The sequence below is a fragment of the Saccopteryx bilineata genome, chromosome 2 (assembly GCF_036850765.1).
Source record: "Saccopteryx bilineata isolate mSacBil1 chromosome 2, mSacBil1_pri_phased_curated, whole genome shotgun sequence".
NCBI classification, from domain to species: Eukaryota; Metazoa; Chordata; class Mammalia; order Chiroptera; family Emballonuridae; genus Saccopteryx; species Saccopteryx bilineata.
This window is the reverse complement of record NC_089491.1, coordinates 98,856,686-98,875,505: the sequence shown is the minus strand read 5'-3', so window position 1 is coordinate 98,875,505 and position 18,820 is coordinate 98,856,686. Positions and strand designations below refer to the sequence as shown.

At 41.3% G+C, this 18,820-nt stretch overlaps 2 protein-coding genes across 8 annotated transcripts in view; one reads left to right on the top strand and one right to left on the bottom strand.

The window, feature by feature from the left end:
* CENPP (centromere protein P) overlaps positions 1–18,820 on the bottom strand; it is a 261,199-nt gene that overhangs the window by 62,844 nt on the left and 179,535 nt on the right. The window lies entirely within an intron of this gene.
* Positions 1–18,820, top strand: part of ECM2 (extracellular matrix protein 2) — a 49,121-nt gene that overhangs the window by 9,346 nt on the left and 20,955 nt on the right. For all 3 annotated transcript variants that reach the window (XM_066257461.1, XM_066257460.1, XM_066257458.1), the window contains exons 2-3: positions 16,153–16,465; positions 17,606–17,794. In XM_066257461.1, the coding sequence (XP_066113558.1) occupies positions 16,177–16,465; positions 17,606–17,794 (478 nt within the window). In that variant the 5' untranslated portion in view covers positions 16,153–16,176. The remainder of the gene's footprint in view (positions 1–16,152; positions 16,466–17,605; positions 17,795–18,820) is intronic.

Here is an 18,820-nt window from a genome sequence, read left to right as displayed (position 1 = left end):
TCCATCATCAAATTGTCTGTTAAATCACATAAAATGAAAATAGTGTGTACAGACCAGATGGGTTTATCTATGTTGACATACGGGAGGGAGGAGGGAGGCTTACAGATGTTTATATGGCAAATAATACAATCGTTAACAATAATACAAAATAAATTGTCAAGAAAAAATTGTGTAAATCTACTTTTGCCACACCCTTTTTATGTCCACACATCCACAATTTATTATTGAGAAGAAGACAATAGGTTGCAGCATAATATATCAAACAATTCCATTTGTGTTTTTTGTTTTGTTTTTTTCACTTTTCTGAAGCTGGAAACAGGGAGAGACAGTCAGACAGACTCCCGCATGCGCCCGACCGGGATCCACCCGGCACGCCCACCATGGGGCGACACTCTGCCCACCAGGGGGCGATGCTCTGCCCATCCTGGGCGTCGCCATGTTGCGACCAGAGCCACTCTAGCGCCTGAGGAAGAGGCCACAGAGCCATCCCCAGTGCCCGGGCCATCCTTGCTCCAATGGAGCCTTGGCTGCGGGAGGGGAAGAGAGAGACAGAGAGGAAAGCGCGGCGGAGGGGTGGAGAAGCAAATGGGCGCTTCTCCTGTGTGCCCTGGCCGGGAATCGAACCCGGGTCCTCCGCACGCTAGGCCGACGCTCTACCGCTGAGCCAACCGGCCAGGGCTTTGTGTTTAAATATATATGTTCATATATGCTTAAAAGGGGTCAGATATACTGTAACAGCAGTTAGGAAATTATGGCCCCCAGGCCAAATCCTGTTTTTTTGTTTGTTTGTTTGTTTGTTTGTTTTGTATTTTTCTGAAGCTGGAAACGGGGAGAGGCAGTCAGACTCCTGCATGCGCCCGACCGGGATCCACCCGGCATGCCCACCAGGGCGACGCTCTGCCCACCAGGGGGCGATGCTCTGCCCCTCCGGGGCGTCGCTCTGCCGCGACCAGAGCCACTCTAGCGCCTGGGGCAGAGGCCAAGGAGCCATCCCCAGCGCCCGGGCCATCTTTGCTCCAATGGAACCTTGGCTGCGGGAGGGGAAGAGAGAGACAGAGAGGAAGGAAGGGGGGGTGGAGAAGCAAATGGGCGCTTCTCCTATGTGCCCTGGCCGGGAATCGAACCCGGGCCCCCTGCATGCCAAGCCGACACTCTACCACTGAGCCAACCGGCCAGGGCCCAAATCCTGTTTGTTTTAAAGAAACAACAACAAAGTGCCATTAGAATATACTCATGTCCTTCCATTCACTTATCTTGTATGGCTCCTTTTGGACTGCAGTAATAAGTAGAGTAGTTTAGACAGAAACTGTTGGCCAGCAAAGCCAAAAATATTTACTCTCTGGACCTTTAAGTAAAAGGTGACTACCCTTGTACTAAACTATGAATTACAGTTAAGGGAACTTACACATATGCCCATACATATGTGTATTGTTTTAAATATAAAAAACTATATTATTTTTATAAATTTAAACACATCTTTCTACTTTTTTTTTAAAAAGGAGCAGTACTATTTTTATTCAATGGTCTCTAACAAAAATAAAACAAAATAGAATGTATATGCAGAACTAGGAACTTTAAAGAGAATTGATGAAAATGATTGCAAAGTCAGAAGAGAGAAACTGTAAACATGGCTCTTATCTTTAAATCTCTTCTGAGCTTGGCCTGACCAGGCGGTGGCGCAGTGGATAGAGCGTTGGAAACAACAGCATCGCCTGAGCACAACAGAAACACAAACTGTAAAGGAGGGCCCTAAAATAAGGAATATGCGATTCTGACTACACGGCCAGATGGCTGAGACTTGGAAACAGATTAAAAGTAAAGAACATCTTGGAATTAAGAAAAAATCTTGAGAAAGAGATTACCACATGGAAATGATTTGCTTATAACTAATCCCATCTAGTTATAATTCACTAGATTCTGTCTATAAGCAACATGTGACGGTCTTGATTCTTCAAACATGGGTTTCTGAATCTTGGCACAAATGACATTTTTTTTGCTGGCTGATTGTTTGCTGTGGTGGCCTGTCCTAGGCACTGAAAGGCATTTAGCAGCATCTCTGGCCTGTAGCACCCCTTTCAACTGTGACTACAAAAATGGTATCCAGTCATTGCCAAATGTGTCCGCTGGGGGCGAAGTCATCCTCAGTCCTGGAGGACTGCTATAAACTGGCCAACTTGAGCTGTAAACTATTTTAGATGTAGCAGGCTACATTGTTAAAGTTTAAGCAGTATAGGCCCTGGCCGGTTGGCTCAGCGGTAGAGCGTCGGCCTGGCGTGCGGGGGAACCCGGGTTCGATTCCCAGCCAGGGCACATAGGAGAAGCGTCCATTTGCTTCTCCACCCCCCCCCCTCCTTCCTCTCTGTCTCTCTCTTCCCCTCCCTCAGCCAAGGCTCCATTAGAGCAAAGATGGCCCGGGCGCTGGGGATGGTTCCTTGGCCTCTGCCCCAGGCGCTAGAGTGGCTCTGGTCTCGGCAGAGCGACGCCCTGGAGGGACAGAGCATCGCCCCCTGGTGGGCAGAGCGTCGCCCCTGGTGGGCGTGCCGGGTGGATCCCGGGTCGGGCACATGCGGGAGTCTGTCTGACTGTCTCTCCCCGTTTCCAGCTTCAGAAAAATACAAAAAAAAAAAAAAAAAAGTTTAAGCAGTATATAAATAAATGAGTGTGGCTGTTTCAATAAAACTATGTATGGATATTGAAATTTTAATTTCATGTAGTTTAGTGTCATAAAATATTATTCTTTTAAAATTTAAAACCATTAAAATATAAAAGCCATTTTAAGCACCCAGCAGGTTTGATTTGGCTTCTGGCCCCTAATTTCCTGATCCCTTATCTAAGCTTCTATCAAACCCACAGCCTGGTCTTCAAGGCCCTCCACATCATTTCTCTTTGATCATATATCATTGCTAAGTATCTCAGACAAGTCAGGATTGTAAAGTTTATTCACACCATTTAGATGTGTGATACCAAAAAGCTGCTCTATTTCTCTGAACATCAAAGTGGTTGCCCTATCCAAATACAGTGGTGGAGACAACATACTTGTAGAGTATTGGCAAAACTATGACAGAATCAAGAAAATGAGTATCATCTAAAAGCTCACTAGTAACCATTGGTAAGCTCATCCATTGGTCTGACTCCAAAAAAAACCCCTCCCTATCTTGAAGCAAACACTGAGATGCTTTCCCTATAAAAAGTTTTGTATCCTTTTTACGTAAGACTTCTTTTATTCAAGATAATTATTTTGAGATGCATCCACTGTTGTTGCTAAGTACTCTTCCATTGTATAGATATATTACAGTTAGTTTATCCATGAACATACTGATGAATGTATAGATGGGTCCCACTTTTTGTCAAGTATGAAGAAAAGCTGCTCTGTACATTTACACATAGTCTTTGTGTAAGTAAAAGCTTTCATTTCTCTTGGGTAAATATCTAGGAGTGGAATAGCTAGGTAAATGAAAGGTGCATGATTAACTTTTGAGGAAACCACCAAACTGTTTCCTAAAAATGTTTATGTCATTTTACATTACCAAGAGCACTGTATGAAAATTATAGTTAGTCCACATACTTGCCAACACTTGCTATGGTCTGTTTTTTAAATTTTAGCCAGTCTAATATGTGTGTAGTGGTACCTCATTGAAGCCTGAATTTCAATTTTCTTAATGACTAAGGATGTGGAGCATCTTGTCATGTGCTTATTTGCCATTTATGTAGCATCTTTGCTAAACTGTGTTCAAAGCTTTGGACTGTTTTAAAAATTGGGTGGTTTTTCTCTTTATAATTGAGTTATAAGACTTCTTTATTCTTGATACAAGTGCTTTTAGAATATATATTTTGCAAAACTTCTCCATTATGTGGCATGCCTTTCCTTGTTCTTAACAGTGTCTTTTAAAAAGATTTAAATTTTGATCAAGTACAATTTATTTTTTAAAATACTACATGCTCTTTATTGCTATAGTTAAAGAAATCTTTGCTAAATTCAGTCACCATAAATTTTCCTGTTTTCTAAAATTTTATACATTTTGCAGTTACATTCTTTGACTTTTTGTATTTTTGTTTTATACGTGACTATGCAATTATGTTAGTATCTTGTGTTGAAATAATCACCCTTGCACCATTAAAATTGTTTTGTTACCTCTGTTGAAACCTAACTGGCTGTATTTGTTGAGCCTATTTCTATGCTCTCTACCCTGTTCCTGATCTACTTGTGTATCTTAATACCGATATCCAACTATCTTTATTTCTCTAGTTTTTAATAACTATTGAAATCAGGTACTCTTCGTCCTCCATATTTGTTCTTCTTTTTTACAAAGTTGATGTGGCTATTCAATGCTTTTTGCACTTCCATATAGGTTTTAGGATCACCTTATCAATTAAAAAAAGAAGAAAGCTTGGCCTGACCTGTGGTGGCACAGATAAAGCATCGACCTGGAAATGCTGAGGTCGCCAGTTCGAAAACCTGGGCTTGCCTGGTCAAGGCACATATGGGAGTTGATGCTTCCAGCTCCTCCCCCCTGTCTCTCTCTTCTCTCTCTCTCTCTCTCTGTCTCTCTCTCTCTCTGTCTCTCTCTTCTCTAAATTAAATAAATTAAAAAAAAATTTTTTTAAATCTTAAAAAAAAAAGAAGAAAGCTTGCTGAATTTTGATTGGCTCTGTGACAAATCTATAGACTAATTTAAGGGAGGACAGAGAATTAAGAACTGAGTCAGCTGAACCATATACACATCCTTTTTTTATTATTTATTTATTTTATTTATTTTTTATTTTTTTACAGAGGCAGAGATAGACAGGGACAGACAGAAACGGAGAGAGATGAGAAGCATCAATCATTAGTTTTTCGTTGCGTGTTGCGATTTCTTAGTTGTTCATTGATTGCTTTCTCATATGTGCCTTGACTGCGGGCCTTCAGCAGACCGAGTAACCCCTTGCTGGAGCCAGCGACCTTGGGTCCAAGCTGGTGAGCTTTTTTTTTTTTTTCTCAAGCCAGATGAGTCCGCGCTCAAGCTGGTGACCTCGGGGTCTCGAACCTGGGTCCTTCTGCATCCCAGTCTGACGCTCTATCCACTGCGCCACCACCTGGTCAGGCTACACATCCTTTTTATGGGTCTCTTTGTTCATTTATCTAGCGATGCTTTATAGTTTTCAGTGCTTGACCTCATACATCTCATCAAAGTATTGTTTGAGATTTCACATTTTTATGCTATTATAAATGGTGATGTAGTCTTAACCTCATTTTTCTGATTGTTGTTAGCATATAGAAATTTATTTTTGTATACCTATCTTATATCCTTAAACCTTGCTAAATTCTTTTAATTAATTTTAATGGGGTGACATTGATAAATCAGGGTACATATGTTCAGAGAAAACATCTCCAGGTTATTTTGACATTTGATTATGCTGCATTCCCATTACCCAAAGTCCAATTGTCTTCTGTCCCCTTCTAACTAGTTTTCTTTGTACCCCTCCCTCCCCCTCTCTCCTCCCCCCCCCCCCGCCTCCAGTAACCACCACCCTCTTGTCCATGTCTCTGAGTCTCAATTTTATGTCCCACCTATGTATGGAATCATATAGTTCTTAGTTTTTTCTGATTTACTTATTTCTCTCAGTATAATGTTATCAAGGTCCATCCACATTGTTGTAAATGATCCGATGTCATCATTTCTTATGGCTGAGTAGTATTCCATAGTATATATGTACCAAAGCTTTTTAACCCACTCGTCCACTGACGGACACTTGGGCTGTTTCCAGATCTTCGCTATTGTGAACAATGCTGCCATAAACATGGAGGTGCATTTCTTCTTTTGAAACAGTGCTATAGTGTTCTTGGGATATATTCCTAAAAGTGGGATAGTTGGGTCAAAAGGCAGTTTGATTTTTAATTTTTTGAGAAATCTCCATACTGTTTTCCACAGTGACCTTGCTAAAATCTTATTAGTTGTCGGAGAGCTTTTTTGTAGGCATCATAAAATTTTCTATATAAATAACCAAAAACATCTATGCATAAAGTCAGTTTTACTTCTTCCTTTCCAATCTCGATGTATTTTATTTCTTGGTCTTACGTTACTATATTGGCTAGCAGTAAAATGTTGACTAGAAGTGGTAAGATCAGACATCCATTTATTCCTGATCTTAAGGAAAAACACTGTATTTAACAATTAAGCAAGATGATAGCAATAAGTTTTTTTAATATGGCAATTACCAGATTGAGATTCACAGCAAGTTAAAAGTAATGGATCTACACAGATACATCGTTATAAGCAAGTCCATAGTTTACAGTATGTTTGGTGTCACACATTCCCTAGGATTGGATAAATGTCTAATGACATATATATATCATGATACTGTTTTATGCCCTAAAAATCTCCTGTGCTCCATTTATTCATCGCTCTCCCATGGCACTAACCCCTGAAAACTACAGATTTTTTTTACTACCTTTTCCAGAATGCCATATAGTTGCAATCATACAGTGTTAGCATTTTGTTAGCACTAAGTGGCTTATTTCACTTAGTAGTATTCATTTAAGGTCCTCCGTGTCTTTTCAATAATTGATAGCTTGGCCTGACCAGGTGGTGGCGCAGTGGATAGAGCTTTGGACTGGGATGTGGAAGGACCCAGGTTCGAGACCCCAAGGTCGCCAGCTTGAGCGCGGGCTCATCTGGCTTGAGCAAAAGCTCACTAGCTTGGACCCAGGGTCGCTGGCTCCAACAAGGGGTTACTCAGTCTGCTGAAGGCCCACGGTCAAGGCACATATGAGAAAGCAGTCAATGAACAACTAAGAAGTCACAACGTGCAACGAAAAGCTAATGATTGATGCTTCTCATCTGTCTCCATGCCTGTCTGTCTGTCTCTGTCTATCCCTCTGACTTTCTCTCTGTCTCTGTAAAAAAAAATAAATAAATAAATAATAATTGATAGCTTGTTTCTTCTTAACACTGAATAACATTCCATTGTCTGAATATTATTATTCATTCACCTACTGAAGGACATCTGGCAATTGTGAATAAAACTGCTGTAATCAGCCATGTTTAGGTCTCCATGTGGACATAAGTTTTCAACTCATTTGGGCAAATACCAAACAGCATGATTGCTGCATCATATATTAATATGTTCATTTTTCTAAAACACTGGCAAAATGTTTTGTACCACTCTGCATTCACATCAGCAATGAATAATAGAGCCTGTTGCTGCATATCCTTGTCAGCACTTGTCAGTGTTTTTTATTTTTGCCATTCTATAGGTGTGTAGTATTATCTTATTTTAACTTGCAATCTACTATTTTAAAAATCAGCATTTGAGACAGAAAAGTAAAAAATTTGGATAACTACAAATTGGTCTATTTAGTTTTACAGTTTCATCAGTATTATCTTTTTCTACTTTGAAGCTGAATTGTTCATTGTATAGAGGTTTAGATTTGTTATATTTGCATGAAGAAAAGATCCGTTTAGCATCACACAATGGCTCTCTTTGTGCTTGGTAATATTCTTCTTCTTCATCTTATCTACTTCATCTGATATTAGTATAACCATTAATGGTTTTTTGTTTTGTTTATTTTTAATTCTCAATTACAGCTGGCATACAACATCATTTTACTTTCAGGTGTATAATATAAATGATCAGGCATTTATATAACATAAAATGATCCTCAAATAAGTCTAGTTACCAACCTGACTATAATCCCTATGCTGTATTTTATATCCCTGTACTCCGCTTTTATTTTTCAATTACAGTTGACACTTATTATTTTATATTAGTTTCAGGTGTAAAACCGTGAATAGACATTTATATATTTTATGAAGTGATCTGCCCAATAAGTCTAGCGCTACCTGGAACCATACATAGTTATTACAATATTATTGACTATAATTATTCTTTGTTTTCTTCTTTTTTTTTTTTTTTTGTATTTTTCTGAAGCTGGAAATGGGGAGGCAAGCAGACTCCCACATGCGCCTGACAGGGATCAACCCAGCACGCCCACCAGGGGGCGATGCTCTGCCCATTCGGGGCATCGCTCTGTTGCGACCAGAGCCACTCTAGCACCTGAGGCAGAGGCCATGGAGCCATCCCCAGCGCCCGGGCCATCTTTGCTCCAATGGAGCCTTGGCTGCGGGAGGGGGAGAGAGAGACAGAGAGGAAGGAGAGGGGGAGAGGTGGAGAAGCAGATGGGCGCTTCTCCTGTGTGCCCTGGCCGGGAATCGAACCCGGGACTTTCACATGCCAGGCCGACGCTGTACCACTGAGCCAACCGGCCAGGGCCTATAATTATTCTTTATGCTCTATAATACATCTCATGATTATTTTGCTACTACCAATTTTTATTTCTTAATCCCTTTACCTTTTCACCCAGGTCCAACCTCGCTCTCATCTGGGATCCATGAATTTGTTTTCTGTGTCTGTGAGTCTGCTTCTGTTCTGTTTGTTTAAATACTTTGTTTTTGAGATTCCATATAAAGGTAAAATCATAGGGTATTTGTCTTTCTCTGTCTGACTTATTTCACTTAGCATAATACCCTCTAAGTCTATTTCATGCTGTCACAAATGGTAAGATTTCATTACTTTTTATGGCTGAGTAATATTCCATTGTATACGTGTACCACACCTTCTTTACCCAACTGCCTAATGATAGTCATTCAGGTTGCTTCCTTGACTATTGTAAATAATGCTGCAGATGAAAAAAGGGGTGCATATATCTCTTCAAATTACTCTTCTGGATTACCCAGGTGAGGAATTGCTAGGTCATGAAAAGTTTCTGTTTTTAATTTTTTGGTGAAACTCCATATTGTTTTCCATAGTGACTACAAAATTTGCTATCCCACCAACAGTGCACAGGGTTCCCTTTTTTCCACTTCCTCATCAACACTTGTTTATTTATTGATGACAGCCATTCTTATAGGTGTGAAGTGATCTCATTTTGGTTTATATTTGCATTCGTCTGATGATTAGTGACTTTGAGAAATTTTTTTGTTTGTTTTAGTGAGTGAGTGAGAAAGACAGAGAGGAAGGGAAGAGAATATTTTCATGTCTATTGGCCATGTGTATGTCCTCTTTGGAACAATATTCAGATACCCTGCCCATTTTAAACTGAATTGTTTTTTTGGTGTTAAGTTGTGTAAGATCTTTATAAATTTTGCATATTAACCCCTTACTGGATGTATCATTAATGAGTGTGTTCTCTCATTCAGTAGATTGTCTTTTTCTTTTACTGATGGTTTCCCCTGCTGTGGAACACTTTTAAGTTTGATATAGTCCTATTTGTTTCCCTATGTTTTCTTTGTCGTAGGAGATATAACAGAAAAAATATTACTAAGAGCAATATCAGAGAGTTTACTGCTTATGTTTCCTTCTAAACGTTTTATGATTTTAGGTCTTATATTTAAGTCTTTAATCTATTTGGAGTTTACTCTTATATATAATGTAAGAAGGTAGTCTATTTGCATTATTTTGCATGTACCTGTCCAGTTTTGCTGACACTATTTATTAAATAGACTGTCTTTACCCTAGTTTATATTCTTGCCTTCTTTGTGACATTATTAATTGACCATAGAGGCATGGAATTATTTCTGGCTCTGTTTTTCTGCCAGTACCATGCTATGTATTTATTTATTTATTTATTTATTTATTTGTATTTTTCTGAAGCAGGAAACGGGGATAGACAGTCAGACAGACTCCCGCATGCGCCCGACCGGGATCCACCCGGCACGCCCACCAGGGGGCGATGCTCTGCCCCTCCGAGGCATCGCTCTGTCGTGACCAGAGCCACTCTAGCCCTTGGGGCAGAGGCCAAGGAGCCATCCCCAGCGCCCAGGCCATCTTTGCTCCAATAGAGCCTCGCTGCGGAAGGGGAAGAGAGAGACAGAGAGGAAGGAGAGGGGGAGGGGTGGAGAAGCAGATGGGCGCCTCTCCTGTGTGCCCTGGCCGGGAATTGAACCCGGGACTTCTGCACGCCAGGCCGACGCTCTACCACTGAGCCAACCGGCCAGGGCCACATGCTATGTATTTTGATTACTACACCTTGTAGTGTAGTTTGATATCAGGTAGCATGATACCTCTACTTTGTTCTTCTTTCTCAAGATTGCTGTGGATATTTGGGGTCTTTTGTGGTTCCATATAAATTTTTGGATTATTTGTTGTACTTCCATAAAAAAAGCAATTGGTATTTTGATAGGGATTACATTGAATCTACAGATTGCTTTTAGTATTATGGACATTTTAACAACATTAATTCTTTCCATCTGTGAGGATGGTATGCTTCCATGTAGTTGTATCTTCTTCAGTGTCCCCTTTGTACAATTTTTTTTTAGTGTGTATGAGAGAGATAGACAAGGACAGACAGAAAGGGAGAGAGATAGAGAAGCATCAACTCATAGTTGAGACACTTTAGTTGTTCATTGATTGTTTCTCATATGTGCCCTGACTGGGGGGCTCCAACTGAGCCAGCAACCTTGGGCTCAAGTCAGTGACCATGAGATCATGTCCATGATCCCATGCTCAAAGTGGTGAGCCCATGCTCAAGTTGGCAACCTCAGGGTTTCAAACCTGAGCCGTCAGCATCTCAGGTCAACACCCTATCCTGCGCTACCTCCTGGTCAGTCATCTTTGTCAATGTCTTATAATTTGATGAGTACAGATCTTTTATATCCTCAGTTAAATTTATACCTGTGTGTATGTGTGTGTATATATATTTTTTTTTTTTTTTTACAGAAAGAGAGAGTCAGAGAGAGGGATAGACAGGGACAGACAAACAGGAATGGAGAGATGAGAAGCATTAACCATTAGTTTTTCATTGCACATTGCAACACCTTAATTGTTCTTTGATTGCTTTCTCATATGTGCCTTGACCACGGGCCTTCAGCAGACCAAGTAACCCCTTGCTCGAGCCAGCGACCTTGGATTCAAGCTGGTGGGCTTTTGCTCAAACCAGATGAGCCCACGCTCAAGCTGGCGACCTTGGGGTCTCGAACCTGGGTCCTCGGCATCCCAGTCCAACGCTCTATCCACTGCGCCACCAACTGGTCAGGCCCTACGTATATTTATATATATATATATATATATATATATATATATATATATATATATATATAAAGATTTTATTTATTCATTATAGAGAGGGGACAGAGGGGGGGGGAGCAGGAAGCATCAACTCCCATATGTGCCTTGACCAGGCAAGCCCAGGGTTTTGAACCGGCAACCTCAGCATTTCCATGTTGACGCTTTATCCACTGCGCCACCACAGGTCAGGCCTACGTATATTTTTAATGCAACGTAAATACGATTGATTTCTGCAACTATGTGCGGTACCTGCTGAGACCACCCTTTAGGTGGGCCACCTGTGGAGCTAGTCATATGGTGCTCTGTTGTAGTCTGGAGCCAGACACTGTGTGTTGTTTCTGGGGCCTCTTGTGAAGGGCTCCAGTGCAGGCCAGTGTCAGCTGCCGCCTGTGACTAGCCTGGGGCTGTGTTAGAAGCTACAAAGTGATCTGTGGCTTGTAGCTGCTTGTGCTGGACCTGGAGACATGTGGGAGAGGCCACACTGCATACCAAGGCTGGTTTCCACTAGTACCAACCCTGGTGCAGTTCAGCTAGAGACACAAGGAACCCTCAGGCCTGCTGCTGCCTTCCAGCTTCCTGTGAAGCTCAGCCACTGGAGAAGTCTTGGGTGGTAACTGAGTTGGGTGAGTCAGGTCTCAAGGAGCCACCAGGGTGGGGCAAGTGGTGTTTTTCACATTAAGCAGATTCAGATTTGGCACCAGTGCTGAGCGCTAGGCTAATCATTAAAAGGCAAGACCAGAAGCTCTCCACTTAAGGTCTGTGGACCTCTAGGAGTTTTTAAAGAAAGACTAGTGCAGGCCAAGTACAGCTTCCTGCTGCTGAAAGACCCTGGGGCAGTGCCCCAGTTGGGTGGGATCCAGTCTGGTGGAGTTGTTAGGGGGGAGGGAGTGGTGTCACCAGGCTAATGCAGATTCAGATTAGGCTGTGAGGGGCGTGTTCAGCAAAGGAAAGGTGGTGTTCCCCATTACCATCCACTGGCTGTGTGAGAGGAGGGCTCAACAGAGAGACAAGAGTAGCTATTCCTCCAGCACTTGCTGTTAAACCACACAAATCAGTATTTCCCTGTGTGTTTCTGGCATCTTCTGAGCTGCTGTCCCTCAAACCACACAAATCAGTATTTCCCTGTGTTTCTGGCACCTTCTGAGCTGCTGTCCCTGTGCTGGAGTGTGGAGTTGAGTCTGTGCACAGGTCCATTAAGTGGACACAAGGTTTTTTAGTAGCCTTGCATTTCACCTGACAAATGGTATTCCCACTGATTCCACTGCCAGATGTTATATGGGCTCTTCTAAGCACTGGTGGTCCAGGCCGAGGCACCTGGTGTGGGGATGGGACTCCTTGCTCCTCAGTGGGTGACCTTGCAACTGAGATGTCTCTTCCAGTTCTCACCTGCCACCTTTAGGTGTGGGACCAGCCCATTTGGTGTCTCTGCCCCTCCTAGCTCCACAGTCTTGAAGAGGCTTCTTCTTTATATTCAAAATTATAGGATTTCTGTTTAGCTATTCTTGAAATGGTTCTCCAGGTTGATTGTTCTATAATTCAGTTGTGCTCATAGGAGGAGGAGAGCAAAATGTTTACCTACTCTGTCATCTTGATTGGAATTTCCACTTTTGCTTAGTTTACCATGGTATATATTTTCCATCCTTTTAACTTTAACCCATTTGTATCTTTTATTTAGCATTAGCTTCTTATAGGCAGCATATTATTGGGTCCTGCTTTTTAAAAGCTCAGTCGGGCAGTCTCTGCATTTTAATTGTAGCATTTAATCAATTTGCATTTAATATAATTTACATATGAGATATTTTGAATAATTTGTTTTTTATTATTCCAGTTTATCTCCTTATTTGGTTTATTAGCTGTAACTCTTTTTGTTTAGTGGTTACCTTAGGACACATAATATGCATCTTTAACTTACTACAGTTTACCTTCAAGTGATAGTATTCTACTTTGCTTATAGTACAAGGTCTTTACAACATATATTTAATTTTCTGCTTCTGCCTCTTTGCTTCTGTTGTTATATATTTTACCTCTACTTATGTTATAAACACCCCAAATACCATATTCTTGTATTAATTAATGCAATTTTTAAGGAGTCGAGTATAAATAGTCAATTATGTTTTCTTTCGCTTTTTCTGTGTGTGTATGTGACAAGAGATACAGATAGGGACAGACAGGAAAGGAGAGAGAAGCATCAATTCTTCATTGTGGCTCCTTAGTTGTTCACTGATTACTTTCTCACATGTGCCTTGACCACAGGGCTATAGCAGAGCGAGTGACCCTTGCTCAAGCCAGTGACCTTGGGTTCAACCAGCGACCTTGAGCTTCAAGCCAGTGACCTTTGGGCTCAAGCCAGTTACCTTGGGGTCATGTCTATGATCCCACGCTCAAGCCAGTGATCCCACTCAAGCTGATGAGCCTGTGCTCAAGCTGGCGACCTCAGAGTTTCAAACCTGGGTCCTCTGTGTCCCAGTCTGATGCTCTATCCACTGCACCACCACCTAGTCAGGCTTCTTTTGCTTTCTTGAACACATTGCTCCACTGTCTTCTGGCTTGTACTGATTCTGATGCCTTTATCCATAACTTTATGTCTTTTTCTCTGGTTGCCTTTTTTAAAAAAAATATTTTATTTATTGATTTTTTAGAGAGAGAGGAGTGAGAGAGAGAGACAGAGAGAGAGAGAGAGAAGGGGGAGGAGCAGGAAGCATCAACTCCCATATGTGCCTTGACCAGGCAAGCCCAAGGTTTCGAACCGGCGACCTCAGTGTTCCAGGTCGACACTTTATCCCATTGCGCCACCACAGGTCAGGCCTCTCAGGTTGCTTTTAAGACTTTTGTCTTTATCACTGGTTTTAGGAAAATTTGAAATGATAAATATTTAGTGTAATGTTTTTCATATTTCTTATGTTTGGAGTTCACTGAGCTTGCACATGTGGGTTTATCATTTTCATCAAGCTTAGAAAATGACTGCTCTTTCTTTATATATAAATATTTATGTGCCCTCTATTTCTTTGGGTATTGAAATTAGACATTATACTGACCTGCTTGAAGTTTGTATTGGTCTTATATGTATGTGTGTGTGTGTGTGTGTGTGTGTGTGTGCGAGCATTTCCTTTTAAATAATTTCTATGACTATGTTTTCAAGTTCACTTTTTTTCTGTAATGTCTAATGTGCTATTCTTTCCTTTTAGTGTAGTTTTATTTTTCACATTGTAGTTTTCATCTTTTAAAGTCTGATTTGGATCTTTTAAATATCTTTCCTCTACCTTCTTGAACATATGGAATGTAGTTATAATAACTTTTAATAACATACTTAGTAATCATGTCAGTTGTACCATTTCTGGATTGGTTTCAATAGATTGATCTTTCTCATCATTATGGGTAAGCTCTTCCTGCTTGTGTGCCGGGCAAATTTTTGCTGGACTCTCAAACACTGTAAGGTAGTCTGGGACATGCTTAAATTACTGCATATAGTTGTGATCCTTTCAGAAAGGCTTGTTGCTCAGTTCTTTAAATGGATCAAAGTAGCCATTATTGCAGCGTGAACTGTTTCCTCTGCTGAGCCAGTATCCCGAGACCTCTGCCTGATGCCCTGTGAAGTACAGGTTTTCGACTATAACAGGTGGGCACATGAACACTGCCCAGGCCTTTTCAAGTCCCAGGTATATTTCCTTTGTGGTAGTTGTTTCTGCAGTGTCAGGTGGTTTACTCATACAAATGTGCTAAGCAGTATGAGGTCTCTGGAAGGCTTTCTCTGTATAGCTCTCACCTTTCAGTACTCTGCCCTACAAAATCTTGCCCCTTTGGCGCCTCCAGACCCCCAGGTTTGTCTTTTAACTGAAGGCGACTGTGGACTCAGCTGGGTCCCCTCCCTGGGCTGCAGCCTGGAAAGAAACTCTCTCTCAGTAGTAAGCAGGGTTTCACCTTGGATCTTGTCCCTCACTCAGGGATCTCTGTCTTCTGATTTTCCATGTCTAATGTCTAAAAATGTTGTTTTAGCCTGACCGGTGGTGGTGCAGTGGATAAAGCCTTGACTTGGAATGCTGAGGTTGTGAATTCAAAACCCTGGGCTTGCCTGGTCTAGGCACATACAGGAAGCAACACGAGTTGATGCCCCCCCCACACACACACACTTCTCTCTCTCCTCTCTCTAAAATGAATAAATAAAATCTAAAAATAAAATAAAAGTTATTTTATGTACCTTGCCCAAATTTAAGTTATTTTAGGTGAGAAATTATATCTGGTCTGTCTCTCCACCTTGGCTGAAAGTAGAAATTAGATATGATTGCTAAAATTGGTATAATAATTCATAGACGCTTTAGAAAGTGACAGTGAACCAACTTTCAGTTTCTCCAGGAGTCACAACTTCATGAGTCCACTCTAGTCACTAGTTGTCCAACTGGCAAGAATGTTGGCAAGGTGCCAAGTCGAACCCACTGCCTATTTTAGTAGGTACAGTTTTACTGGCATACAGCTCGTCTATGTACATATTGTCTGTTTTTGTGTTGCAAGGGACAAGCAGAGTAGTTGTGACAGATAACATATGACCTGTAAAGCCTCAAATATTTACTATCTGGTCCTTTATAGAAAAAGTCTTCTCTGCCTGGTCTAGAGATAACGATAGTAAAAATTCTTTGATGTTGATAGAAAAATTCCAATGTGGGCAGCAACACCTGCCCTGCCCTGCCCTCCACAGAGCCCGGTTCCAAGGGCTGTTCTGGACACCTGCCCATGTCACGGAGGGCCTGCCCCAGAGGCTCTGGGTCCAGCTCCACTCACCTGCATGTAGCTCCTTAGTGCTAACCTAGGAACCACCGCTGCCTGCTAAGAGGCCATGCCTCTCACGCCCTCCCCCAGCGAGGGTCCTTCACCAGTCAACACTTTCTTGTTTTATTCACATTTTATGGGATTGTTCACCTGGTTTGAAATAATAAAATGTAGAAAGAAAAATTCCAAACTCTGATTTGTCAGTAATACTACAGAATAGAACACATAGATCATATGTATTATTTCTCAAAAACTTGCTACTGAGGCATATAGGCAACCATCACTCAGTTTTCAGAGGTAAAAGTTTGGTCACTATGAACTTGAATATTCTGTTTATTCTCATTCTAGTGAGTGGACGGTGAAGAAGCAAGCATGAAGTTTGCAGGTTTGTTTTGTTTTCTTCTGCTTATCATTTCTCAAATTGACTTTGGACAAAATGATGAAACTCCCAGGAAGCAAAGGAGGAAGATGCATCACAGAAGACTGAAGAAAAGCTCTTCACCTAACCACAGAGCCGACAGACAGCTCAGAACTCAGCCAGCAACTGTGACGACACCCGCAGCAACACTCCCCAGGGTTAACGCGGAACACAGCACAGAGGAGAAGTTTGAATCCTTTCTAAGTGTTCTTGGAGTAGAATCAAGCTATAATGTACTACCAGGTAAGAAAGCAGTACTGGAGAGAGGGAGAGAAAAAGAACCTCCATGAAGATAATTTTTTTAAAATTCAACTAATCTTTTGATTTAATCTATGAAGATAAATTTTCATTTAATTTAAAAAATCATTCATAGAATGCACTTATAAAATTATTGGAAAACAAAGAAAGTTATCCTACAACTATACTTATAAAACCATAGTTATACTTTGTTTTATTTCTAGCCTATTTACTACTATGCCATGTATTTTAAACAGCTGTAATCATAACAGAGATAATATACACATAAATCTGTAAACTGCTTTTTCACTTATATCATCTAGGGTATAGAAATAAGTGATTCAGATGATTTTATGAACATATGGCTATTAAATATTTTCAATCAAAAAGTTTTCAACAAAAAATGGAGTTACGCTATTTTATCTTATATAGGCTAAATTACTGAATTTTTAAAGGTTGAAAAGATCGGAAATTCTACCAAATGGTTCAACCACCGCTTTTAAGAATGATTATTTAATGGTCCACATTTTTGCAGAAAAGGCTGTCAGAATTTTGACAGAATATAGTACATTTATATTCAGGAAAAAATTACGTGAATCTATGTTTTCTCCAAAGGAGAAATTGGGTGGGTGGGATTAGTCTACTGCAAGTATTCAAATGAGAGTTGGGTAGGGCTTGAACGGGACTATCACAGTGGTGAGGGAAAGTATGGAACAAATGTGAGAGCTCATATGGGGGTAGAATTTGGAGACAATGGCTCATCAGATGAAGAGTTATTAGGAATGATGTTAGGGTCAGAAGAAAAATACTCCCTCTAATATTTGTATCAGCTGTCTAATGCTCTGCTTAGTTGACACACTTATCCACATATCCAGTGATGGATAACTTAGCCACCCTGACAGATACAGGACAGAAGTGCAGTTCAGAGTCAAGTGACCATGAGGAGGTCACTGTCAGAATCTGAGAGAGGCTGAGAGTAGAGCAGGTGAAAAGCATTTCATTTATTAGCTTTGTTTACTCTAAGCATGAACACACAGAGTGTTATTCTTCTGTGGTTCTAAGAGGTTGACTTCACATTGTGCTCACTGCCATTCACAGGTGCTGGTAACCACGCAAGGAATTTAAATGTCACCTGTTCTCTCCTAGGAAAGGAGGGTCGCTGTTTCGTAAATGGGATGACCATGTACAACAAAGCTGTGTGGTCTCCGGAGCCCTGCACTACCTGCCTCTGCTCCAATGGAAGAGTGCTCTGTGATGAAACTGTGTGCTATCCTCAGAAGTGCCCCCAAACAGTCATCCCTGAAGGAGAATGTTGCCCTGTCTGCTCTGATACCGGTATAAATATTTAGCCAAGACAAAATGTCATGTGCAATTTAGTCCTTAACTTCCACTTGTTTTTATTTTGTTACTTACCTTAAGTCTCAAATTATGATAAACCTGTTATCAGAGTACTTACAATACTGGCACAATTATGATAAATATAGAATTACTTGGGAAAATAATGGTAGGGAACAGAAATAAAAGAGCTTGGTGGCATGGTTCTAGCTCGAGCAGCATGAGTAAACATGGACCAGAGGCCGTTCTGCATTTGACTCTCAGCTTTAGAAATGTAGCGACAGAATTTACACAGCCTGAGTTGTCAGTATGCAGAGTTCTGCTTAGTTCCTTACATGCATTACCTCACTGATCCAACTCAGTATGGGTATAAGTAATTATCCCAAATGAAGATAAAGAACTCATGGTGAACAAAGGAAGGAATGATTTACATCTAAGAGAATAAAGCTCGACTCTCCAATCTTCTTGGAGTGGTGGCTTTCTCTGTGGCACTGCTGCGCACAAGATCACACACACTATGGGGTTTTGTTGGCTGCTCACTGTGCCCTTATCCTATGAGGCTCAGAGCTGATGGAGTAGACAATCCTCAGGAGGGAGGCCCAGGTCTCCTCCCAGAAAAGCCAAGCCAATGACTTATGAAATAAACAAACACATGTCAATAAAAAGGTAAAGAGCCTGACCAGCTGGTGGTACAGTGGATAGAGCATTGAACTGGGACACAGAAGACCCAGGTTCAAAACCCCAAGGTCACTGGCTTGAGTGTGGGCTCATCCAGCTTGAATGTGGGCTCATCAACCTAAGTGCAGGATCATAGACATGACTCCATGGTTGCTGGCTTGAGCAAGGGGTCCCTTGCTCTGCTGTAGCCCCCCATCAAGGCACATATAAGAAAGTAATCGCCCTGGCCGGTTGGCTCAGCGGTAGAGCGTCGGCCTAGTGTGCGGAGGACCCAGGTTCGATTCCCGGCCAGGGCACACAGGAGAAGCGCCCATTTGCTTCTCCACCCCTCCGCCGCGCTTTCCTCTC